Genomic DNA, 26414 nt, shown 5'->3' on the forward strand with positions numbered 1-26414 from the left:
ATATGCTTAGTTCAGTTGCTGGATAAGTTTGTAATTAACAAGAAGTGTGTTTACTGTGTGGGTGTCAGGACTGTTGTGTTCAAACACAGTAGAAAGTTCTGGTTGTGGAACACGTCCCTGGGGGATTTTAAAAATCCAAACAATGACCTTGAACTGGTCTGTCTGTTCAATGGGAAGGCAATGGCCAGATTAACATACCAGTTTGATTTGTTTTCCCTGACTTCTGCTGCTGAAAAGGAATTTCTTCACATCTTAGAGCTTGTATCACAGGCATAAAAAAGCTCAGTGGTCCAGCTTGTATATTCCGAATACCCAGATCATTACAGTTAGTACTGTACTTGATAAATTAGAGAGTGCTCTCCCGACCACACCAGCCACAGATGGTTACAGACATTTTTTGCTGTTGGATTTTTCTATATTCAGTGCACAGTCCAAAAATTTGAAGGTTGCATATTGTTTACCTGACATAAAATTATGTAGTAAAGGATGTTATGAAGCCTGAGGGTCTTTTACTGAGGAGGTAAAGATCCAGCCTTATGAGAGAAAAAGCAAATTGAATCCAAAGGCTTTTCCATGATTCATATGCTCCTGTCTAGTTGTTGTGTATTAATTCTTAGGTGAACCCTTGGAAGCCATCACAAGGAAGGTGAAATGTGTGCAAGTAGAGAATCCTGACTTTGCTACTGTTACAACAAATTGTGAGGACGGTACCTGTTGTACCATCTTTGGAGATGGGACATCTATTACAGCAAAGCCACAGGGAACATATCAGGTGGGAATTATTTTGAGTTTATGACAGTGAAATGTATCTTTGTGTCCCAAGTTCCCTGCCATCAGCGTCTCTCACCTTGACTATTTTAATTTTCTTCTCTATAGCCTTCACAAATCCTATGATTCCATCTCTTTTGTACTCTGCCAATATTTAGATATTAGTCCCAATTTTCAAGAAGGGTAAGAAGGAAGACCCTGGTAATGAGAGGTCTGTCAGTCTCACTTAAGTGCCTGGTAAAATTATGGAGAAGTTTATTCTGGGAGTTATTGCAAAACACTTGAGAAACAATACAGGCATTGGTCATAGCCACCATGGGTTCACAAGGGGCAAGTCCTGCTTAACTAACTTAATTTCATTTTATGACAATGTCACCCATCTAGTGACCAAGGGAAGCCAGTAGACGTGGGGGTTTTTTTTGTTTGTTTTAGCAAAGCTTTTGATACTGTCTCTCACAGTATCCTTCTGGACAAAATGTCCAGCACGAAGCTAGACAAGTCCATAATATATTGGGTGAGCAACTGGCTGATGGGTTGGGCTCAAAGAGTTATAGTAAATGGGGTTACATCAAGCTGGTGGCCAGTCACCAGTGGGATTGCCCAGGGCTCAATTTTAGGGCCAGTGCTCTTCAATGTTTTTGTAAATGACCTGGACACAGGAATCAAATGTACATTAAGTTTGATGATGATACTAAACTAGGAGGAGCTGTGGACTCCCTCGAGGGTAGAGAGGCCTTACAGAGAGATGTGGATAGACTAGAGTCACCAACTGTATGAAATTTAACAAGAGCAAGTGCTGGATTCCTCACCTGCGATGGGGTAATTCTGGTTATACGTACAAACTGGGGGATGAGAGGCTGGAGAGCAGCCCTGTGGAAAGAAATGTGGGGGTTTAGGTGGATGGCGAGTTGAGTATGAGTTAACAGTGTGCCCTGGCCAACCATGTCCTGAGGTGCATCAAGCACAGCATAGCTGGCTGGTTGAGGGAGGTTATTGTCCCACTCTACACTGCACTGGGGCAGCCCCACCTCAAGTACTGTGTGCAGTTTTGGGCGCCTCAATATAAGAAGGACATCAAACTATTAGAGTGTGTCCAGAGGAGGGTGACTGAGATGGTGAAAGGCCTCGAGGGCAAGACTGAGGTGACTTGGTTTGTTCAGCTTGGAGAAGAGAAGGCTGAGGGGTGACCTCATCACAGTCTACAAATTCCTTAAGGGGGGCAGTGGAGAGGGAGGTGCTGATCTCCTCTCTCTGGTGACCAACAATAGGACATGAGGAAATGGAATGAAGCTGTGTCAGGGGAAGTTCAGGTTGGACACTAGGAAAAAGTTCTTCACTGAGACGGTGGTCGGTCACTGGGACTGGCTCCCCAGGGAAGTGGTCACAGCACCAAGCCTTTCAAGAGTTCAAGGGGCGTCTGTATGATGCTCTTAGTCATGTGCTCTAGTTTTAGGTGGTCCAGCGAGGAACCGGGAATTGGACTCGATGATGCTTATGGGTCCCTTCCAACTTGAGATATTCTATGATTCTATGATATTTCCTTACAACTGTATAGTATATTTAAATCACAAGCTTGAATTTCCTAAAGTTAAAGAAAATACTAGAGAGTAACATCAGCCTAACTCCTGGACCTCATCTTCCTTCTTTCTCTCCCACTAGTCCCTCAAGACTGGATGATTCAGTAGTAAAGGTCTGAGAGCTCTCCTCTTGATTTGCATCTCTTCTTCATTTTCATGGTACCTCTAAACTGAAGATTTCACCTTTCAAGACTGAACCTCTTCCCTTCTTACTGTGATAGGTTTTACCCATCAAGACAGGCTCGCTTTTCATTGATGAAGATTGCTCAGCAGTTTATACCCATGAAGTTTATAATTTCATCAGCAAGAAAGAAGAGAAACAAGTGGGGAGATACATTATGAAACACACTTCCAGCACTATTTGTGAGATGATGGATCCTGAAGGAAATCTTTTCAAGGTAAAATACATGGAAGGAAACAAGTTTCTGCATTTTAAGCAATTCTATCTTATAAACATCTCTCAGAGTTAGCTTGTAGCCTTGTAGTACTTATTCTTAAAATAGCCTAGCTAGCCAGGAGGAACAGCTCCTGAATTAGGTCTCTGAAATGTTCTTGAGGATGTGATGGGTTTCCCTTTTTTGGTACTTCCCCCTTGTTAGAGAGACTGAAATAAAACACATAGTCTACAGTTTACCTCACCTGTAAAGTTACCTTAATTAGCGTGACTTGTCTTATAGCAAAAAATCATCTCTGCAAATGAGGATTAAAAATGGGAGAGGATGTTGGCTTTTCAGAAGGTCCATAGAAACACTCTATAATCTGCCTGGTAAGGCAAATATTGTTATAGAAGCAACGATTCAGTCTTTAAAGTCACCCTGATTGTGCTGTGAACCTTTCACACCTAGGAGAGATTTTTGAGCTAGGTTAGTACTTAGTTTTGAGTTTAGGAAATATCAATCATCTAAGTGTCTATGACCTACGTACTCTTTTCTAATTAAAGGTTCTAAGTAAAGATTCTAAATGTGGCATCCTTAGAGTATACTTTCTGCTGTTGCAATTGTAATCATTACCATTTTCCCATATTCATGTGAAACAGCACCGAGGTTCTGCTGGACATATGCGTTATAGTACAGTTTTTAACGTGGTTTCCTAGGCTGAAGAAACAGAGCTTATATAAATCCATGCTGTCAGTCTCTCCCTAACAAATTTTGAACTGATCAACAGAAGGGTAGAAATTTCAAAGATACCAAGTTCCTACAAAAGCAATGCCCTTCACAGCAGTGCAGAAGTTGCTTGGCATCAGCATCAGCACATCCTGCTTTTTCTCAGCTGATACTTAGGGAATAGAGTAAGGAGGCTGAGGAGGCTGCGGGGCAGTTGAAGGTGTTGTGGGAGCAGTGATCACAGGGGGGTATGGGGAGGTGTAGTAAGAAAGGTGACATTAATGGTGTGTGTATATATGGGGTTATATATTTATACATACATTCACCTACAGACTTACATACATACACACACCTGTACACATATACACATTTTTATACATGTACACACACATTTATATTTATATATACACCTATATAGGAGTATATATGTATGTCCTATGTAATTATTAACATATTAGCATATAGATGTATATATAATTATGTATATAATTGTGTGTAGGTGTATATACATAGATACACGTATACTTCACAGAGGTACATCAGTGCCTGTCTGAGTACACAGTTACCTGGCTTGACCAGGGAGTATTTTTGTGTGAACTTGCCTGTTGATGCCTGCCGATATATATGTTGAAGGTGGAATGTAAGCATGGATGGCCCCATTTGACAACTAACAATCCCCATTTATTAAAAATCAGCATATGATATTAGCATTTATGATATGGCATGTCTTTCTAGAAATGTGTTGCTTTTTTCACTGTCTTTTCAGTTTTCTTCTTCATTTCTTTTTCCTGTGAATTCCGGGTTGCTCAACCTGAAATATGCTTTTCTGTCTCTTTCCCTGGGCTAGGTCATATTACAGTTCAGCAGCAAGTAACTGTTTTAAATATATCATGTATCACAAGCGATTTTATATCATTTCTATTATAGGTCATGGCTAATGGCAGCACATCAGTGTGTGTTCTTAGCAGTGGCTCTGATGACAATAAGGACAGAAGTTCTCCATCAGTACTCCCAGAAGTTAACAAACCTATCACTTACGATGAGCATGTCCCCAGGTAAACTGCACTGGATTCATAGGTTTACACTTTCTTTCTTCCCTCCACTGTATTTGTACAGGGTTTGTAGATCTGTGCTTCCTTTGTTCAGTACTCTCTGTTTGCACATTTGATGTCATTGTCTTGGAGTTCCATTTTCTTCTTGTATCATCACAGTACTTTTTCATTTTTGCCATCTAGAAAAGAATGCAATTTGAAAGCCATTGGATTTGATCAGTGTGGTGAGCTGGCCTTGGCCAGGTGCCAAATGCCCACCAGCCACTCTCACTGCCCCTCCTCAACAGGACAAGGGGAGAAAATAAGATGCAAAAGGTCATGGGTCGAGATAAAGACAGGGAGATCACTTGCCAATTATTGTCACGGGCAAAGCAGACTCAGCTTGAGGAAAATTAATTTAATTTATTGCCAATTAAAATACAGTCGGATGGTGAGAAACGAAGACAAAAACTAAAACACCTTCCCCCATCCTCTTTTTTCTGAGGCCCAACATCATTCCCTCATTCCTGACCCCTCCACCTCCTCCCAGCAGCACAGGGGGATGGGGAATGGGGGTTGCACTCAGTCCGTAACAGTTCCTCTCTGCTGCTCCTTCTTCCTCATACTTTTCCCGTGCTCCAGCATGGGTCCTTCCCATGGACTGCAGTCCTTCAGGATAAACCTGCTCCAGCATGGGCTCTCCACAGCTGGCAGTTCCTTCACGAAACAGCCGCCTGCACTGGCATGGTCCTCCACAGGCTGCAGGGGAATACCTGCTCCACCACGGTCTCCTCCACAGGCTGCGGAAGGGATATCTGCTCCAGCACCTGGAGCACCACTTCCCTCTCCTTCGTGTCTGCAGGGCTGTTTCTCACACTTTTTCCCTCACTCCTCACTGCCTGTGTAGTGTTTTGCCCTTTCTTAAATATGCTCCAAAAGGCGGCACCACCTTGTCTGAGGGGCTCAGCTGTGCCCTGCCGTGGGGCCACTGGAGCCAGCTGGAACTGTCTATGTCTGGCACAGGGCAGCCCCAGCCTCTCCTCGCAGAGGCTGCCCCTGCAGCCCCCTGCTGCCAGCACCCTGCCTCCTGTGCCTGATGCAACCCGATGTGTGTGGCTGGCTGTGTAGGTTCTTCATCATCTATGCGGATGGTTCTGGAACCGAGCTCCTGCGGAGCAGGGACGTACACGAGTATCTGGCCAAGGCCCGTAGTGATCCCGCTGCTGCTGTCTTGCAGGATCCTGTACAAGAATGCCCAGGTAGGAGAACTTTATTTCTTTTCTGACAAACTAATAACAGCAATAATTGCAAAGGTAGAGTCAGAAGTTTCAAAACTCTTCTTTGGACAGGAAATTTGAAAATGTTTTTCCCTGTGTAGACAGTGCCCACACTTCTGGCATGAAGAAGAACGTGTGGGAAAACTCTGGGAAGCAGAGGATTAACTGAATGACACTGTGAAGGGATAAGCTAGCCAACAACTGGCATATCTTTATCCACTCTCAGACACGCAAACAAAAGTGATTATCAAATGCATAGATTCTCTGTGTATTTACCATGGAAAAACATTGAATGTATCGCAGTCTTCATTAATGATATAGCTCTGATACCCTGACGTTGACCCTTAGGCTGGCTGTTGGAAAGGATAAATGTATGTTATTAAGAAGCTGGAAAAATATGACTGAAATAGGGGACGCCAATAGTACACGGCACCAAACACCTTGTAGTAGCAATGCAAGAAGTTACATCCTGAAATGGTTGGTTATCATTGTGAAATTAGCTGGAGATACTGTGTGTCTATAAAATACACTGTGGCATAACAGGTAGATACTAAGAAAATAAATATATCTTTAAAAAGACAGGAACGTATGGTTCCTCTGGATATGAGGGGATGATAAGGGTAGTTTGCTTCCAGCCGTAAGGTACTAAGACATTCTTCTCAAAGATTGGTATCATAAGCATGGGGAACTGCCTTTCCACTTACTACTCTGTCAGGTTTTGCACACTTTTAAATCTATTTCTATTCACAATAGTGACCAGTTCCCCATTGTATAAACTGAATGAAATCATTTTGCCATGGGAAGAGAAAAAGAAAAAGGGCACTGAGGGAGACAGAAAGATAGCAAAGGTGGAAAGATCAGGAAGATGGAGAAGATGCATACCTAGTGAAAATCTCAGTGAAGAAAACTTGCTCACAAGCAGCAGTCATTTGTAATAGTAGCACATCTGCTTTTCCAGACTTCATACTCTACCTTTCTCAATACTGGCTCTATCTGCCTTGACACCAAGGCTTCACAATTCTGTATCATTGTGACAAAGTACCTCAGTGGCGATATCAATTTTGAAGGCCACCTATGGGGTGGATAATAGTAGATTAAGTAGATTTTTGGGTTGGGTTGGGAAAAAAAAAAATATGAAGAACATTAGAATCAACCAGAACAATAAAAAGAGATAATAAATCATCTCTAATGGAATCCATCCAGTGATCAGATTGTGAAATATAAAATACAGTGAAGAATTATGCATGTTCTGAATACGATGTACCACCCAGAGATTGTTATTCAGTACACGTGAGTCACTGGTCTGCTCTTCCTTCTTTGAGATACTCCACATGCTATACAATTCAGCTGTTACCCAAGACTCAAAACAAGTAGCACAGGCAGTCTGTTGTTAAGCATGGTCTGAGTAAGCCAAACTTGTCCAACTGTTCTGTAATCACCTCAGTGATCTGATATGATTTGTAGCCATGAGTATCACATTTTCATATGGAGTTTTACCACCTGATAATAAGGATTTTTTATACTTGGGTAAGTATATTTTTCTGGAGGTCTGAGACACTTGTCCATAATTTTTGGATTTGAACTGATTCATAGCAAAATGTGTCTTTGAACCAGGTGTTTTAAGTATTACTATCCTCTGCCCTTTGGCTGAAGCCTCCCCCTGGGTAATGAAGAAAGAACCAGCGAGTATTGTTCCTCCAAATCTTCAGTCACAGACCCAGGACACATTTTCTCCTCTTGAGGTATAACTGTTTCCAAATTGTCTTTTCCTGCTTAAGCAATAGATGTTTGTCACAGAGGGGAAAGGGAGCTCTAAAGACTGTGACATTGTTAAGTTCAGTTTATTAAGCAGGCAAAGCAAGGGGTAGGCTGTGTCAGGGAAAATGTGGTCACCTTGGGCTGGTTTTACTCTCAGTAAAGTGATAGAGCAATTTTAAGGGGAGTTTGTCTTGCCAGATGAAGGGGTTTTAGAACAGATAAATTGTGCCCAAGAATCTACTGGCTTTATTGCGTAGAATCTATGATGCTATAAGGAGAGCATGTGCTTTTCAGCTGAGACACACATTGCCAATATCTGCATTTAGTCAGTGATAGAAGTAGCCTCTTGCTCTTTTTGCTTGTTTTTGTCTATGTCCAGAGGAAGACCACAGATCCCTCAGTCAAAACATCTACTTGGAGGGGTCTCTGCATTGGATCCAAAGAGAAGACGTGCTTGCCAGTACCCGTGCGAAAATGTCCTGATAAACTGCAAATCCGTCAGCTATTCCAGTATAAGCCACTCAGTGATGAACTGAGAGAAAAGCTTCAGCTTTCCCTCAAGGTAGTACAATCACGTTTTTTCATTCTTCCAACAGGCAATAGAGAACAGGCAAATTAGGTGACATGGATTTGCAGTATATACCTGAGAGACATTTGAAGAACACTCAGTGTTTCACACGTAGACAGGTGCTCTAAGAAGAGTGTATTGCTGAAGTGGCTAAGCTGTTTTCACTCATTCTTGTGGAACCTACTTTTCTGGGCAAATACGTAGGATTCAGTCCAGTACACATCACAGATAGTACACTAACAAATAGTTTCCTTTCTGTCAATATTGATATCTGTTACTTTGCTTTTACTTTGCTTAGGGTTTGTTTTTCTTCACAAAGCCTTAAAAACTCAAATCTATGAAGTTGTACAAGAATGTCTAACCCACCATGATTCTACAGTTAACTTGGTGACCAGACCACTGAGACACACTCTAGTTTTGATTCTGTATTTGTTTTCATAAATCAGTACAGAACATTTCCAGGTTCAAATCCGAGTTCTGTCACTCTATCCATGTCTATCTAGCAAATAGCTATGTAGCCTTCTGACAAAGTATGTGTCCACCCTTCATGAGTGACTGGCTCATAACAAAGTTCAAGCTACACCTCATGTGCAAGTGTTCTGAGATGGAAACTGAAAGTTCTGCAGTTGATCCTTGTCAGCAGCTTTGTAGTTCTCAGTTTTGGTATAAAACATAGATTTATTTAATTCACATAGTGAAGATGCTTTTAGAAGCATCTTCTAAAGATTTTAACTTCTAAAGATTTTAACATCTTCTAAGATTTTAACTCTAAAATCTCATTACTTATCAATTAGAGAATAACAAAATACATGTGTTCTATAATTTATTCTTTTAACATATTTTGATGATGGCATTGCAGCCTGAATTTGAAAGTTAACAGCATGTGAAACTTGTGAAGGTAGTAGCATGTTGTAGCCAGTTAGATTTTCTCCCCCCGCCCCTACATTTCAAAGAAGACATGCTTGCAATAGAAAAACATTGACAGTTGTTCAGCCCTGGCATGTTTGGGACATGCCAGTCTATCACAATTAAATTTTACCCTTTTACAGTCTATAAATATATAAAAATGATTCTTTAATTTGCATCCTGATCTTTCAAAGGCAATGCTATAAAAAAAAACTTCCACACCAAAATCCCAAGGTAAGTATCTCCATTGACCATATCTGTTGTAGGCTTTTAGAGAAAGAAGAGTGCTGTTTGTTACCTTGGGAAGGAAGAATTGCAATCATTGGCACCGAGAAAATATTTGTAATAATTGTGTTAATGTTGCTAGTCTTCAGAGTTGATTAGTCCTTGGTAAGGTTTCACCTGCTATCTTCTCAGCAAATACTCCTCTCTTTGACCTGTTGGGTTTTTTAAAAACTATTTCTCCATGCAAACCTTTAGATATTTGTATAACCCGTTCACACAAATTCACAGAAGGGGCCTTTATGACATTGAGAAGCAGCATATACGTCCATTACTTCTACAAACTCTTTTCTCTATATAGGTGCCCCTTAAGTCTACCTCTGCAAAGAAAACATCTGCATCTTTCTTGTTCTTTGTCATTGTTCCACCAGGAATATATAGGCAACATTTTAAAGCAGGAAAATGAGTTGGAAGAGATGAATGTAAAAGAACCAAGAACAGAAGAGGAAAAGGAGAACGCTGCAAGTCTCCTTGAACTGGTTACAGTGAGAAAAATACATTTTTTAACTACTTTTTCCAACCAAACCATTGTATTGCATTGGAAGTGTCAGCCTTAAAACACATCATTATCCATTAATAAAAGAGCAAACATTAGGACAGCACAGTGCCAGCTCTGCTGGAGTTTAACAGTAAAGCAGAGCCACACTTGGTGTTCAGCTGGTCTGGTGAGTGGCACCACTGCCATTTTGGGGGAGCAGTGCTCAAAACAGTTCAGGAGCTTGGCTCCATGGAGTGATACGTTCCCAAACACACAGGCCAAAAATACTGACCTGTGTATGTCTCCCAACAATAGGATGAGAATGTTTCCAGTCTGTTGTCATCGCAGCTGGGAGGCTTCTATCTCAACCACAGCCACCTCCATAATGGAAGTTTAAACCCTGCTTTTGGAGTAATCCAAAACCAGTCTGGAGGCGTATTGTTGTTACTGCTGAGCAGCATTTGTATTTTTGGAAAATGTGCTCTCCTAATCTGCACAGCTAATTAGAGCATGAAAAGAAAAGGGAGGGGAATAGGGAATGGGAAAGGTGGGAAAATAGGGAAAGGAGGAGTTGGAGCAGCAGTCAGGAAACGGTGGTTAGTGGGAGATGAGTGGTAAAAAAAAATTAGAGAAGTTGAAGAAGTGGGTGGGATGAATTAGGATGAATGAGAGAAACACTGTTTACATCTTAGGTAAAGAGTGATCAGTTTGCTCTCTTTCAGTTATTTAAATTATTTGTTTCCTACAGCTTCATTTGGTATTTTGCATGATGTGAATTCACACACTAGATTTTTAGTAGTTATTAAACAATGTTTTCTTTTTTAGTCTCATTTAATAAATACTTTTATTTCTATTTAGCTCACATAGTGAATTCAGACATACTGAATTAAAAAATCTGGCATTTGAAAAATGAGATCTAGCCATGTTAGTTTAAATATTCACTACCAGGTGATCTATCCACCTTTCAAAAGTGAGTGTATTCTAGCAAACAAACAAGTTTGAATATGAATTGGCTTAGTTGATTTAATAAATAGCAACCATATAAAATACAAAGCCATCTGTGAAGCACGTCATCAAGAAGGAAACAAATACCTGTTTAGACCAGGGAAACTATACTTAATTTCTTTTTTTCCCAGCTCATGTTTTTTTAACACACTGAAATACCTCCATTCTTGTAGTCACATTCTCAGGTAACACGATAACACTTGTTTAGGATGGAAATCCTTTGAACAGGCTGCTGTGGTTATGAGGTGTTTCTCACATGGTCACAGTTATTCCTTCTTCATTGCAGTCCTGCCCTAACTGGGAGAAGTCAGCTGAAAATCTCAGTGATAGAGGTAATCAAAATTGAATATCTAGCTATTAAAAATTTAAAATGTCATAATAAGTTTTAAAGTACTTTTTTTTAAAGTATTTTTAAAGAAGGAAGTGAAGGTGAATGTGTGCTATGTACGTGCTTCTGTATGATCTTCACGGGTGATTAGAACTTGTTAGCATCAATGATTCAGTCCCTCTGAAAAACAGCTCCTGTGTTTAGGCATGTTTATTTGGCATTTTTGACTCACATTTCCACATGTATTAAGTTTTCTTAGGTATAAGAACTATGACAGTACTTGGTTACTTTTATACAAGTATGAACTTTTCAGACAAGTTTTTTAAAGCAACTAGTTAAATCCTGGTTATTTATTACACTTGAAAATCTGATCTCAAACAATTGTGTTTTGGCTATATTAACCTTGCCTAAGGGAAAAGGTGGAACAATGTATTAGCTCTCCCTCATGGATTCCTGTTCAAGTTTTCATAAGATACTTGTTAACATTTATTAATGTTTTCAATATGTACAAATAAAAATTAAGATGTTTGTTTCTTTTTAAAATCCATAAGCCTTTTCCATAGAAAAATCCATAGTATTCAATCCCACAGTGATGCTAGACTTTAAAGTGGTATTTTTCTGCCCTTGCTGCCTTGTCAAGGGTATTTCTGCTTGTTAAAAAAAGCATACTGTGCAAAGTAAATAGAAACTGCTGCAACAAATACTTGCTATATAGTTTCCTGATTTAGATGGAAGTGCAATTTTAACATAATGATGTTATTAATGAAGAAGAGAGTGAGAAAGAAACAGTCTTTAAAAGAGGTAAAAATAGAAAAGGCAGAAAAATAAAAGTATATTTTATGGTGAAAAAGCTGACCAAAAATCCCCAAATTTTGACATTTTCAATTACATAATTCCCAAAACACTAAGAGAGCTTGTCACAGTCAATAGGATCGTATCTCTCAAATACTCAAATCTCCTAAGTTTAGCCATGGAAATTTGATTTCAACCAAGGAAATTTCTTTGGACTCACAGTTTTAGATTCAAGGCGTGAAGTAAACAACACATTTTATAGAAGATGTCAGAGGACAGGGAAACTCTAGTAAAGCCCCAGAGCTGGTCATTATCTTAAATACAGAAAGACTGGCTTTTCTCTGTTATATGTATTGAACTAGTAGTTTCTTCCATGAGAATGTTGATTGTGGCTGCTTTGTAGCCTCAATTAAGCACAACTTAAGTAAGCTGAAAGTAATAAAGGTCCTCGAAAGCCCACATTATTTTCTTCAGCTGGAGATAGAGACCTAGAAAGTTGCTCCCCAGTCAGAAAGTGGCTGAATGTCAGCAGCTTTTCCTGTTCACAGGTATTTGATTTATATCTTGAAAGAACATAAAGATATCTCAAGAAATACAGGGTAGGGATATGAACTTGATCTGCTTCTGGTGCTTTCTACATTGAATTGATTTCCTATCTGTTAATATTCTGAACTTGATTTTGGAATTAAGTTCTTTCTGCCTCTTCCCTCACAGTAATAATCTGTTAGGTTTTCATCAAGTGACAGAAAGATGTATTAAAAATATATCCTGTTATGTTTTTTATTCATAACACTCAGCAGTGCTTAGCAGAACACGCACATTCAATAATGCTCCTTACCTTGCAGCTCACATAACTGAGCTGTATGAACAGGCAGTGGCTTCTCATCAGCAGTGTCACACAGAGAAGGATATCACTACACAAAGAAAGGACCAACAGCAGAGGTTCAGGTAGGACAGACCAGTGAGAACGGATGCAAATGTAAATAACACAAAGGATGGAACCAAGCATGCAGGCAAGGCAATGTACTTTACTTACTGTGATTAAGGACTGGGACCTAGATCTCTAGATAGATACATGTCACAACGTTTTACTACCTTTTCCTATGATTATTTTGTCCCTCTGTGAGTCTCCTTCCTTGTCTGAAAGATACTTTAAAGTCTGTTGGAAAAGGATTTTTGAGGGTTTCTTTGATTGAATAATAGAATAAAAATGCAGTATGAGCAAACAGTTTTGTGCAAACCATACAAGTCCAAGTCAGGAGTCACCTGAGGTGTTAATGTAACATACTCTCATATAAAGCATTTTCTTTCCAGGGTTATCTTGTAAATATTTTTGTGCTTATAGAACATTATGCTAGTTTTCTCATTTTCACTACCGCTGTTTTCTTTGCTGATCATTTAGCCCAGAAGGAGTAACACCAGCGCCCAAGTGGCAGAGCAGACTAGAAGAGCACAGGTAGGACAGAAAGTTATTTATTTTATGAGCCAACTTAAGTCTGCTTTTGGGAAGAGTGTTACTGATTTCACCAGGTCTTGGGTAATGGTTGAGTGGTTTGCTAGCAAACAATGGGGTGTTCTCTGCAACAGAAATGCTGAATGGATGGTTTGAGTCTCTATTTTTTTCAAAACCTAGCAGTGTTACTGTTAACTTATGCTACTCAAAACAAGGCTGAAGTCAGAAGCCCTGTTTTCTAGTTCTGCCACCAGCATGGAAAATAATTTATATTAATATTTTCAAATGTTGATGCTTTAGGTTAAGATTCAAGTATCCACAAATCCCAGCTGATTTTTTTCAACTAGAACCCCAGACACGTTTGTCACATGGTGGTGCGCTTCTTCAAAGCTTCTCAAGGCAAAACTGTCCCAGCTCTCTCAGCCTCCCCTCATACGAAAGATCCTCCAAGCCCTTAATCATCTTCGTGGCCCTTTTGTGTATCAGGGATCTCCGAAACGGACACAATACTCCACGTGTGGTTTCACCCGTGCTGAGTAGAAGGGAAAGGTTCACCTCCCAGGACCTGCTCACAACACTCCTCCTCATGCAGCCCAGATTTTGCTAGTCGTCTTTAGCAGAAGGGTGCACTGGTGGTTCATGTTCCATTTGGTGTCCACCAGGACTCCTAGGTCCTTCTCTGCAGAGCTGCTTTCCAGCGGTGGGCAGGGTGGCTGAAGTCCCCCATGAGGACCAGGTATGATGAACGTGAGGCTTCTCCCAGTTGTCTGAAGAAAGCCACATCTACCTTTTCTTCCTGATCAGCTGATCTATAGCAGACACCCACAACACTGTCATCCATGTTGGTGTGCCCCACTAATCCTAACCTCTAAGCTCTCAGCGGGTTCCTCACCCGTCCCCAGGCAGAGATCCATGCTTTCCAGCTGCTCTCCCACATACAGGGCAACTTCCCCTCCTTGCCTTCCTGGCCTGCCCTTCCTAAGGAGCCTGTATTCGTTCCTGATACACTCATGGTTTACACCTTCGAAATGCAGCTGCATTTTCGAGGACATTTTAACAGGTAAAACATGTGGACAGTAGGTAAACTCATTACCTTTAAGAAGAACCTTGAGATTAGAGTTATCTTAAAAACCAATGCCTTACTAAAACAAGGCCCATTTTGCCACATTTGAACATTCTACTTTGGGAATTACCTGTACCTCAGTTTCCTGTTTGTAAAGTATTTCTCATGGGAGTTCTGAGGCAAGTGCTATAATCTTCAGATTAGAAGTGCTCTTACAGGAGGAAGTGTGTGTGTGCATGTGTGTATTGGTATAAACATAAAAATCTTTGTAACACTGAAAGCTGTGTTTAAGGCGACCCTCACTTTTACTTCTGATCACCTTTACTTCACTTGCTCTCAAGTTTTTAAAAAATTGCCCTTTATTTCCCACTGATGAATGGTGAAGCTGTTTGATGAGTTCAAGAAAAAATCTATACAGATGCTTTGACACAGCCTCTATTGCTAAAAATGTACATGTCACAATCAGGCGAATTTTCATGAGAATTCCTGCTTAGGTGTAAATTGAAAGTCACTGGATTTCAATCTGCAGACATGGTAATTCACAAAAGCATTTGAAAAAAAAATAGGAGTAATCTCAAAGCCACTATTAATTGAGAGAAAAATATCATTTTTTGGACATTAAATTTACAGACTCTTGTTCTATGGAGATACATGATTATATTGTTGCATTATAGAATTCTTTAGTGACACACAAAAATTTCTCATTTAAGCATTGTGCATTAAAACCATTATCATTTTTGGTTCTAGAGGCTTTGTGAATCTGATAGAATGTCAAATTCCTCAGTGTAATCCAAGCATGACTGTTTAAATTTAAAGAATTAAAAATATGCATTTAATTTATGTTGAAATAGAAAAACCTCATATATGAACTAGGGTTAACATAGAGAAAGTTATCAGTAACGTACAGTCATTCACAATGGAATTAAAATAATTATATTGACAGCTATTTAGATCATTCGCTATTTCTTAGATTGAACAGAATAACTTGAAATGGTGATAACTAATATTATGATCAAAACTTGCTTTTTATTTCTTATTTTTGTGAAAGGTTAAATAGCAATTAAAAACTAAGTTCTCTTCCATACTGCTTCCTAAGTACTTTCTAACTGACTTGCATGAGATTAAAAAAAACTTTAATAATTTCAGATTTATATTTTAATATAGCATTTTACACTGTTTTGCATACTATTTAAAGAAGGACTTTAAATATATATATCTAAATAGCCAGCACCCAAGAACATCATGTGCAATTCTGGCTCTAAAACCAGTATCAGAACTCTCAATATGATTAAGAGTTATAATTTCATAGCTGCTATTAGACCCTGCGAGCCAATGAAACTATAGTAGTGTAAAACTGGACTAAATCAAGCTGAAAATACAACTGGTCTTTACTCTGGTGAACTTGATCTTAAGAAGTTTGAACAGCTTTTTCTGTATCTATAGAGCCATCAAGATTTTCTGTGATAAAATAAGGAAATTCGATTAATTTCAGTTTATAAATTTTAGCAATGCATCTGAAATACCAATTCTCAGATTTAAATGTTTGTTGGAAGTTTGGAAAGACACTATGGGGAGTCTCAGACATGTTCCACAAGATTTAGAGAACTGGAGCATGTTTTGAGGAGGAACTCTTCCTGGCAGCCAACCCACACTCCATATGCATTTTGATCAGTTCCTCCATAAATCAGTATCTGAGGAGGACATTTCCTCTGCGTGCCAGACCAGCCCATTCTTGATCTATCACTGAGAAAATTGCCAATTACAAGAATATCACTTAATGTAATTAACCAGAAAAAAAAAAATGCCACTTGCCTTTATCCCTTCCATTCCTTAGTGTTTCAGACATAATACTGAAACTGGGTGAACTCAGTTATAATGGTTTTTTCTTTCTTTTCATTACCAACAATGTTAAAAATTTCTTAGGAAAGAACTTGATGAAGAAAAGAAGTTCTTCATGGCAGTAAGGAAAAAAATGTTTCCTCCGTATTTTGAATCAGAATTTGGCAAGTTTCCCCCAAAAAAGGTAATGTAGCTGAAAACTCGATGAGTTTGTGTTAGGCCAGGTAGTTTCTGTCATAGCCCCACAAAGACAGTTGTGGATTTACTTCTCAGTCTTGATTTATCTCAAACCATTACAGAGGACAGTCATGGCAGAATTAATACTGGGAATTATATGCCCTTGTCAAAGGAAACATATATTGGAGATGGTTTATGTTTATTGAGTACCAGTTCTGTAGATTCCTTACATAAACCCTGGAGAGAGTCTGATTCAGAGCCGAAGCTGAACTTCAGGTCTTTTCACTTACACCTCAAACCCCTCTCTCTGCTAACTAGAGAGGGGATTAGTAAGACTAACCTTCCTGGGTTAAAAGTGGCCTTGGGAACTTTCCTGTTGTAATCTCACATGATAAATGATGTAAGTGCATAAAGCATGCTCAAAAATATACTTTGGAATCTGAAGTATAATTATGTATTTTTTTTATAGTTGCCACTTTGGTTCTGCTCATTAGTTTCCTTTGAGACCTTTTTTTTTTTTTTTTTTTTCCTTGGGAGAGGGATGTCTGCTGGTTTTTTCTAAGTGTTTGGCTGGGAGACCTAAGCCCTCTTTCTTACTTTTCTCTAGTTTCCTGATGTGGAAGCACTGTTTATGGAACTTCCTCCAGTTCGAAACAAAGAAAGTGGGAATTTCCCTCTAGAGATGATTGAAAAACCCAGCAGAGGTAATTTGAACTCTACTGTCTGGTAACATTTTAGTATCTTCTTCATTGTTTTATCCAGTTGGCTCATTTCATATTGTAGTTAAATGTAAGATTACATTATCTGACCCCACATATTCCCAGTCATTTTGACACATGGACTAGGACCACCATGGCTGTATCTATTCTGACACATGAAACATACCCAGCAGCATCCCCTGACATTGAGATCCACCAGTATGAAGCAGGCTCTGTAAGTTCAGTCTCCTAAAACAAGATGGCCTTTTTCCCTGGACAAAACTTGTGTACCTGAGAGTGTCTTTGGGGAGGCTGCCAGGTGGCACAGTCAATATCAAGCCAGTGCTCGAGGAAAAATGATGGGAGATGGAGTTCTGAAACTCAGTGGTAAGAGGGGTAGCTTGGGGACTGGGACAAAAGTGATACAGAATAGGAAACGTGCAGTCTAAGGCTAGTTTGGAGGATATAGGAAGAAAGCTGTGACTGGATGATGGGAAGCAGTAGACAAGTGACCCATCATCTTAGGTTTGAGCTCTACAGCACTGAGAGGAACACTTCAGTTCTGTTTCAAAAGCAGCCCTGACAAGTTACTGAAATCACACAGCGAGTTTAAAATCCATACACAGCACAGAACCATATCAGGACAGCAGTCCTCCGTGGGGCTTTCAGACCCCCACTAATGCCCATATTTCCTCATTTTGCAATCACCAGAAGACCTGTGTTGGACTGGCTGTTAGCCCTTTATGGCTTATTGCTCTCTTAGCTAGAGAACAAGGAATGACTAATCACATTTTTGATCCCTGTTGCCCAGTGGAGCAATATGTCCCGTGCAGAATTTACGTAGCCTCTCATGGTTATGTATACAGCTTCCCAAGGTTGTCTAAATTAAAGTGCCAAAGACTTTGTGATCTTTTTTTTTTTTGCATGTGTCTATGAAAATGATGATGATCATGAACAACACTTGTCACAGCATTCTGTTTTTTCCCTTTAGCATCTGAATATCTCAATACCATGAGTGATTCCTCACCTTCGCCTGGCCGCCTGCTGCAGGCACATTCAAAACAAAATGAAAGTTCCAGCCGCACAACAGGTAAAGCTGCCTTCCAGAATGTAGTTTGGTGCAGGTTAATATCTTATAACTATCTTATAACTTTTGACAAAACAGAAATTTAAATCCACCTATCTCTGTTCAGCTTTCTGAACACATCTGAATGCAAGACTGGCAGAAAGGGAGAGAGGTACAAAACTAACGGGAGAGATTCTCTCCTACACCCTAGGAGACTGCTCTAACAACATGGGGATGATAGGGATGGTGGAACTGCAGACAAAGCCAAGAAGTAATTTCTCTGCTAAAAAAAATCTGCACAAGCCAATTTTTTCTGCCAATTAAGGCCTGTAACAGAAGACTCTAGAACAGAGTTTGCTGTGGTTAAATGGTCTTTGCCATTTAAACATCCCTGTTCGGTTTTGCTTTCCTTGCTACATCTACTGTCATTCACTCTGTTTACACATCTGCTTGTGATACAGCCTTGGATGGTCACCACTGGAGAGCCACCAGTCTGCTTTAATTAGCCCCAACCTTTGGCTCTCACATAATGCCACGCCAGCTGAGCTTTGGCAGTGCATACTTGCAAAATCTATCCTTGCACCTCACAGTTAAAGCTTCCCTTCTCCCCTTCCTTTCCCTTCCACACATACTGGTGCACTTTCTTAGCAGTGGGGTTCTGCAAGAGCTGTTGCCTTCAAACTTGCTGAAGTTCCTCTGTTACTTATGCATAATCCATAGACCTCAGGGCAAATGTACTGATCTGTACTTCCAGAGCCACACAGGGGATGACAAAAGGAACAGCAGCTTGGGCGGGAGGGAGGTGGAGAGAGAGATGCCAAAACTACACTAACTTCTGCTGTCAAAGCATAAATTTTGCTTACCTTTAGGCAAAACAAGAAATGCTGGTGGTTTTTCCCTAATGAACATGCTTAGCTTTTTTTTATAAGCTCTGGGCTATTCGCTGTGTCGGTGGGAAGCCCCTCTCTGCCACCTGCAGTTCTGCTGTCTAGAAAGAAGAGGGAAATCTAGAGAAGATGGTATTCTCAAATAACATTTCTGGTTTTGTACCTCCTCTTCTGTTTTTAATCACTTTCACAGGTGTTGATATCTTCATTGCAAGTTCCACTGAGATGCTTCCAACTAATTAGTTCTAATAATTATAGTTCAATTTTATTTATTAGTTAAATTTTAATTACTTGCTACTATTAGGATGTTTCTTAATGCCTTTCTTAACCTCTTAAATAAAAATGAGACCAAATCTTCTGTCCTTGTGCTAATAAAATACTTTCATAGAAAATAAAAGTCTTATTTGAACGAGAACTTCAGGATTAGGCTGAATATGATGCTTCATTTTCATGCTTTTGGAAATATTTCCTTTCCAGACCTAAACAAGGCTGGAAGATCACAAGAGACATCTTTTCAACATAAAGTTCAGAGTCTGGTAGTGAATGCTGCAGGAGAGCCAAGAAAAGAGAAAGTAAAATTACCATCATCCCTTCGGGGGAGAAGACCAAACTCCATACCAAATAAAAAGGTAAAATAACATTTTTTTGGTTGATATTAATACCGTCTCAGTCATTTCTTTTGCATGAAATATTCATTCTGGTGTACTACTGTAAGGCATTTTGAATCTGTTTACTGAAACAATAGCAGTTGCAATTTATGTTTAAGTTTACTGGCAATTGTATAAGTACCTTTCCTCTCACCTGCCAGGACAAACTTGTATGCCAAAAGCACAGTTCTGCACCAGGCACCCACGTGAAAGCTCTGATTTCCAAACGAGCAGAGCTTCCCCTGTTCCCCCTGAGACATCTCAATGGCTTCATAAGTCTGAAAACTCAAACCAGTATAAACTTGTGGACAATATTCAAACTCTTCAGATTTTACTCAAATTACAGTGCCTTTTTGTAACTCTTCAGGATGAGCAGACAGAGGTCAAATGTAAGTTAAGTAACTCTGAACCTAACTTGATGGCCACCAGCTTTCTCTGTCGTCTAATATTTTAATTCTGTTTGCAAAGATAGAAGATCCTGTCGCAGGAAGGGTCAACACATCTTCTCTTGCAACAAGACAGCTGCTTAGCGGCTTCCATTTCATCCCACCCCGAGTGGTGCTTGGAGTGCTAAAGGAAGGCTGCACCTATGCAACCACTGTGATCCTGAAGAATGTCGGTGTGAACTTCGCAAGGTTAGTTTGAACTCTTAGTACCTTGATTTTTTAACTGTCCAAATCTGCATTGCTTGTTAATTGTCAGTCTTCTGATCTAACATGAGATAACAAATGGTATTTTTATATTTGGAATCATTTGATGATGACTGGATAGAGGAGAGGATACTAGAGATAATTCAGCATTATGTCCAGTGTTATTAGGAAGATGGAAAGCAGTAAGGAACGGCAGGTCCTGATGCAGAGTCCTGGCCCACCGCAGATGATTTAGTGGTTCTTATTGAAGTTCTCAGGTTCAGGGGCCAAAGTCTCTCATGGTAACCAGTATTACATTTGGCTTTGGGAAATGCTGCTGGATGCTGCAAGTCAGACAATCTAAATGGGCACAGCTGTATTCAGGCAGACACGTCTTGAGCTGCCTTGAGAAACAACTCCAGTGCTGACACTGGGAACATGCAGAGGACGAAATAAAGCATTTACTTGTGCACACATCTCCCTTCCTCAGTGTCACCCCTGTCAATGCAAGGAACAATATAGCACTGCACTGTGTTCCAGTGGGGTCCATTTCTACATCAGCAGTCCAGCAGCTTGTCTCTTGCACTGCATGACAAATCACAGGAAATCATCAGATTTACCCAGCTGCAGTTTAAAGAATATATAAATACAGTAAGAAAATGCTTGTGACTGCTCTTCTGTACTAGAACTCCCCTTCTGAGTGACTGCACATATGTTCATTCAATCTTTCACCAGCACTGTTCCAGTGGTTTTACTTTAGCAATATTCAGAGAGGTGAGCTTATGAGTCCTCCCAGGTGCCATACATGTGACAGAGAAGAGGACAAAGCGTGTTCCTCCCACTCAGTTCACTCAACTGCACTTGCATTAGCTGTGCTATATGTATCTTGCTTTTTAGCCTGCAACCACCGTCTCTAAGTCCTTACAGCTTTTCAGCTTCCACCGAAGTCTTGTCACTTCAGAATACCTTCATTTGAATGGCTATAATCCCACCAGGTGGTTTCAAGCATTGCAGTACTTGGTGGGAAGCTTTCATTGCAGATGGCTCAAAAGAATATTTGCCTTTTAAAGTCCCCTGTTCTAAGATAGCTGTTCTCACCAAAGTTTTCCAACGTCAGCTTCTAACTCCCACCTATCCTCAACTACCTCCTGCAGCTGGAGAGGTTCTTAGTTTACTTAGCAGTTAACTGAAAGCTGCTATTTAGGCCATTCTCAGCCATTTGTCCTCATGGACAGTTACGTACTGTTCTCTCAGAAACTCAGAGTAAGCCAGGCTTGGACCACTCCTGTTCTATGAGCCTTTTTTCTGCTGGACCCACAGGTCCCAGGAGAGGGAGGCTGACAGAAAGCATGGAAATAAACGTCCTATTGTCACGTTGGTCTAGGTCATTCAAAAGCTGCTTCCTCTTCTTGGCACTGGTGATAAATAGTCTTTAGTCTTCCTGCAATGTTAGCACTGCTTAAGGAAAACAGTAAAGAGAGCATTAAACATGCTTGGGCTTGAGTGTGCAAGTCTTATGGCCCGGAGGTACTGCAGCTTCTGGATGCTGTTTCTTTAGAGCAAGCACCCACCAAACTGCTCTTTTCTGGATACGGTTGTCTGATGTCCTCTTTAAAAAGAGAGTTGAGAGAGTTGTCACAGTGACACTACCTCAGCAGTTACAGCATCCCTTTGCTGTGGTACCGCAGTGCAGGACAAAATAAACTTTTATGTCTGACAGTTGTTGTTGTTCCTCCTCGAATAGCTAATTATCATCAAAAGAGGAGCTCACAGGAGACTTACCCTACTGGGATCATCATGATCTCTTGTGAGCACTCAGCCAGCTAGGCACTTTAGAAATCTGTTCAAGACCAGCTGAAAAGAGACAGCTTTTCCTTTAATGCACATTTAAGCATCGTGGGCACGCCGTGATAAATCAGCAGATCATATAGCAACATCCTAGAGCTCAAGATGTACACATTAAATTTGTATTCTTTTTTTTTTCATGCCAGGGCACTATATGTAGACAGTCAAGGAAAATACCACCATGATTCTGATAAATCCAGCTTATCTTTTAAGCCTTTTACTTGATGCTTTGAGAGGAGAGCTAAGTGACTAGCTTAGAACATGCTGTGGGCAGGGGTAGGGCCAATGGTGGGCAATGCTGAGCCATGTCTGCCTCACGCTAAAGTCAAAGCTTTTCCATGACAGGGTCAGTAGTTAACTGTCCATACCAGAGCCTGAACGTGTTGGGACATGCTGACAAAAATCAACAGCCAGCACTCCAGGGAAAGCACAGGAATTCTGACAGCCAGTTTGCGAGTCTGCCAGAGCTTTCTGTAAGACAGAGCCATATACTAGGAATGCCTCTTCCACTGCCTTTCCTTTGCCAGCTTCTGGTGCAAGCTAACTGTTCTTCAGGTGGAAATGAAAACCACAGGATAAAGTTCAGAGCCATGCAAAAGCAGAGGTCATATCTGCACTAATGATCTTTAGGGATCTTAACAGTGGAAGCTGTGCGCACAAAAGGCCCGCACAGATGTGAAACCATCAGTGAGAAATGAAAAAGTGAAACTACTGCCTTAGTGGGTACTGTGAAATTAAAGTATTTACACAAAATTTATACCAGGATCATGCCTTCTGCAACACAATAATATCAAAGAACATTAAATAAAGATCATTAAGGACTTTTGGGTGTGCAACACACAAGTGTTTGCCGTGAAGATGTGATTTGTACTTCAGCTTCCTTTGTCTATGCAGGCTTAGAATGCTGATGTTTCACACTCTGTTGTAAGGACCAGGCAGTGCTTTGGCCCATTAATCTGCTCCTTTGGGCTTTTTTTTTTTCTTAGAAACCTGAGCCTTGGCGAGAAGCCCAGGAATGCCGCTGTAGCCCAGGTTGTACATTGTGACGGGAAGGACGAGCTAACAAATTCTGCTGTTGTTTGCAGAAGCAGAGGAAGAGCAGACGGCCTGTGTCCCAGCAGTGCCTTCTGCCTGCCTGAAAGAGTTTCTGACAAACTGATTCAATTCTCTTCCTGACAGGTTTCGGGTGAAGCAACCACCTCCGCACACAGGACTGAGAGTGATGTACACACCAGGACCTGTAAGTTACACAGAAGATCTTTTGGTTTTCTGCTAGACTCAGCCAGCCCTCAGGCCCTCTAGGGGTCCTCTCACCCCAGCTGTCTGGGAATAGAGCTGGCAGAGTACCTTATTTGTTTATAGTTATTTGAAGTGATGCAGCCTTCCACTGTCCCTCTGCTGCCTTCAGCCAAGCACCCCGTACGCTCCAAGTCTCAGAACCTGCACCAGAACGCAGAGGGATGAACATGTTACACTCAGTGGAAAGCAGCAGGTCAAGCACTGAGGTTAAAGAGAGCTTTTCTGAAGCAAATGGGATACTCTACCACTACCTCTGGGTTTTCCTATTGTTTAGGGTATTTGTTATATCTGCTCTGTCTTATGCCTAGACTTATCTCCTGTCCTGATACCTTCAACAGTTGAACTTAGCAAACTCTTAACTATTTCTTCTCCTGCTTGCAACTATTCTCCACCTTGTGTCTTATCTAGCAAAGCACTGTAGTATGCAAAATTGTCCCATTAAGTAGGAAGCTTTCATGTTTTCTGCTTTTGTTCACTCTCCCTCTTCACCCATGTATTCTGTCTGAATAAATACTATGCTGGCCAGTATCCCACAGCATCCAGGTAATAACCAGCAATATCCTTGCCAATGCTTTTACAGGCATGGAATCAAGAAGCAACGACTTGTGCAAGGAGACAGTGCCAGAATGCAATCTAATCCTCCTAGTCCAGAGCCCCAGCCACAACTCAGCACTTAAAATCATAGAGTCATAGAATAGTTGGGGTTGGAAGGGACCTTTAAAGGTCATCTAGTCCACCCTCCCACTGCAACGAGCACGGACATCTTCAACTAGATCAGGTTGTTCATAGCCCCGTCCAACCTGACCTTGAATGTTTCCAGGGATGGGGCACCTACCACCTCTCTGGGCAACCTATTCCAGGGCTTCACCAACCTCATCATAAAAAATTTCTTCCTAATATCTAGTCTAAATCTACCCTCTGTTAGTTTAAAACCATCACCCCTTATCCTATCACCACAGTCCCTACTAAAAAGTTCGTCCCCATCTTTCTTACAAGCCCCCTTTAAGTACTGAAAGGCCACGATTATGTCTCCCTGGAGCCTTCTCAAGGCTAAGCAACCCCAACTCCCTCAGCCTTTCTTCATAGGAGAGGTGTTCCAGCCCCCTCATCATTTTTGCAGCCCTCCTCTAGACCCGCTCCAACAGGTCCGTGTCTTTCCTGTGCTGAGGATTCCAGAGCTGGACACAGCACTCCAGGTGAGGTCTCACCAGAATCACCTCCCTCAACCTGCTGGCCACGCTGCTTTTGATGCAGCCCAGGATATGGTTGGCCTTCTAGGCTGCGAGCTCACATTGCCAGCTCGTGTCCAGCTTTCCATCCACCAGTACCCCCAAGTCCTTCTCTGCAGGGCTGCTCTCAATCCCTTCATCCCTCGCCTGTATTGATACTGAGGGTTGCCCCAACCCAGGTGCAGGACCTTGCACTTGGCCTTGTTGAACCTCACGAGGTTCACGTGGGCCCACTTCTCAAGCTTGTCCAGGTCCCTCTGGTTGGCATCCCATCCCTCAGGCATGTCAACCACACCACTCAGCTTGGTGTCATCTGCAAACTTGCTGACAGTGCACTTGATCCCACTGTCTATGTCACTGATGAAGGTATTAAACAGTACTGGTCCCAATATGGACCCCTGAGGGGCACCACTCATCACTGATGTCCATCTGGACATTGAGTCATTGACCACTACCCTCTGGATGCGACCATCCAACCAATTCCTCATCCACCAAACAGACCACACATATCAGATCCGTATCTCTTCAATGTAGAGAGAAGGATGTTATGGGGGACTATGTCAAAGGCCTTACCTAAGTCCACATAGATGGCTGGAATAATTTCCATTCTCTTTTCCTCTCCACACATCCATCCCTTTTGTATCTTCCTTTTCTCCCTACCTCTGTGTTCTTTTTAGAATAGAATAGAATAGTTCAGTGGGAAGGGACCTACAACAGTCATCTAGTTCAACTGCCTGACAACTTCAGGGCTGACCAAAAGTTAAAGCAGGGTATTTAGGGCATTGACCAAATGCCTCTGAAACACTGCCAGGCTTGGGGCAGCCACCACCTCTCTTTTTGATTCTCTGTCTCAATTCCCCTTTTCCCTCTGGAACCTAAAAGGAAATTTAAGGGGAAAATATGCAAACACCTGGCAGTTTTCTTTCAAACTGCAATGTGAAGAGACACCGTTTTGTACAGACCTTTCTTGTGAAACAGATACTGGGTAACTGGCAAGCACCATCGTGTGTGCTGGGCACTGAGCCTTTAATTTCATCAGACAACGTAGAACAAGAACCAGCTCCAAGGACTGCTGGAGGGGATTGTCTACAAAACATGCACCATACCTGTGAGCAATCCTCTGTCTCTCCTAGGTGGCAGCAGGATTGCAGGTTGAGCTGGAGATAGAGATTTTTGCCATGGTAACTGGAGGGGAAGATACTGGTGGCCTTGAAGAAGTTTCCCATGATATTGAAATATTAACAGAAACAGAGACTCTTCTCCTGCCTGTGAGAGCAAATATCCTTTGTTGTCTTACTGCCCACACACACCTTCTAGCATCAGCCCTGGGGACCATCCACCTGTCAGGAGCTGTAAGCATCGTTTCCAGTGCAGGCTGCTGAGGTAACAAGCTTCACTGTCCTTTTCAGAAACAGACAAATGGGTGTTTTCAAAAGCACAACAAACGAACAATTTAAGGTTCTGACACCAAAAGCAATTTACATTAGAGTAACAAGGTTTTAAAAAGTGGGAAAGCAAGAATGGGAAGCTCAGAAAGATGTGGCTTTTAAAAAAATAAATGAAAACAATAGGAACTCTTTCCCACCACCCCCGATGGAAATCCTTTATAACATTTGTGAACCTATGGTAGCATCTGGTGATGCTCATGAGCAACAAAATCATGTATCGTCCTGGATAGTGAACAGACAAATGAGACAATCCCTGTGTCA

The 26414-nt window shown here is 41.1% G+C and overlaps 1 protein-coding gene across 1 annotated transcript in view; it reads left to right on the forward strand.

The window, feature by feature from the left end:
* The window catches only part of LOC137672902 (sperm-associated antigen 17-like), a 61633-nt gene that overhangs the window by 34749 nt on the left and 470 nt on the right, over window positions 1-26414 (forward strand). The window contains exons 24-40 of the mRNA XM_068417322.1: window positions 618-772; window positions 2567-2743; window positions 4376-4503; window positions 5608-5738; window positions 7371-7498; window positions 7894-8076; window positions 9642-9755; window positions 11040-11085; window positions 12719-12821; window positions 13276-13329; window positions 16313-16412; window positions 17013-17109; window positions 18095-18193; window positions 19534-19685; window positions 20172-20338; window positions 23357-23417; window positions 25839-25983. Coding sequence (XP_068273423.1) covers window positions 618-772; window positions 2567-2743; window positions 4376-4503; window positions 5608-5738; window positions 7371-7498; window positions 7894-8076; window positions 9642-9755; window positions 11040-11085; window positions 12719-12821; window positions 13276-13329; window positions 16313-16412; window positions 17013-17109; window positions 18095-18193; window positions 19534-19685; window positions 20172-20338; window positions 23357-23417; window positions 25839-25983 — 2040 coding nt within the window. The remainder of the gene's footprint in view (window positions 1-617; window positions 773-2566; window positions 2744-4375; window positions 4504-5607; window positions 5739-7370; window positions 7499-7893; window positions 8077-9641; window positions 9756-11039; window positions 11086-12718; window positions 12822-13275; window positions 13330-16312; window positions 16413-17012; window positions 17110-18094; window positions 18194-19533; window positions 19686-20171; window positions 20339-23356; window positions 23418-25838; window positions 25984-26414) is intronic.

Source organism: Nyctibius grandis, chromosome 23, assembly GCF_013368605.1.
Source record: "Nyctibius grandis isolate bNycGra1 chromosome 23, bNycGra1.pri, whole genome shotgun sequence".
NCBI classification, from domain to species: Eukaryota; Metazoa; Chordata; class Aves; order Nyctibiiformes; family Nyctibiidae; genus Nyctibius; species Nyctibius grandis.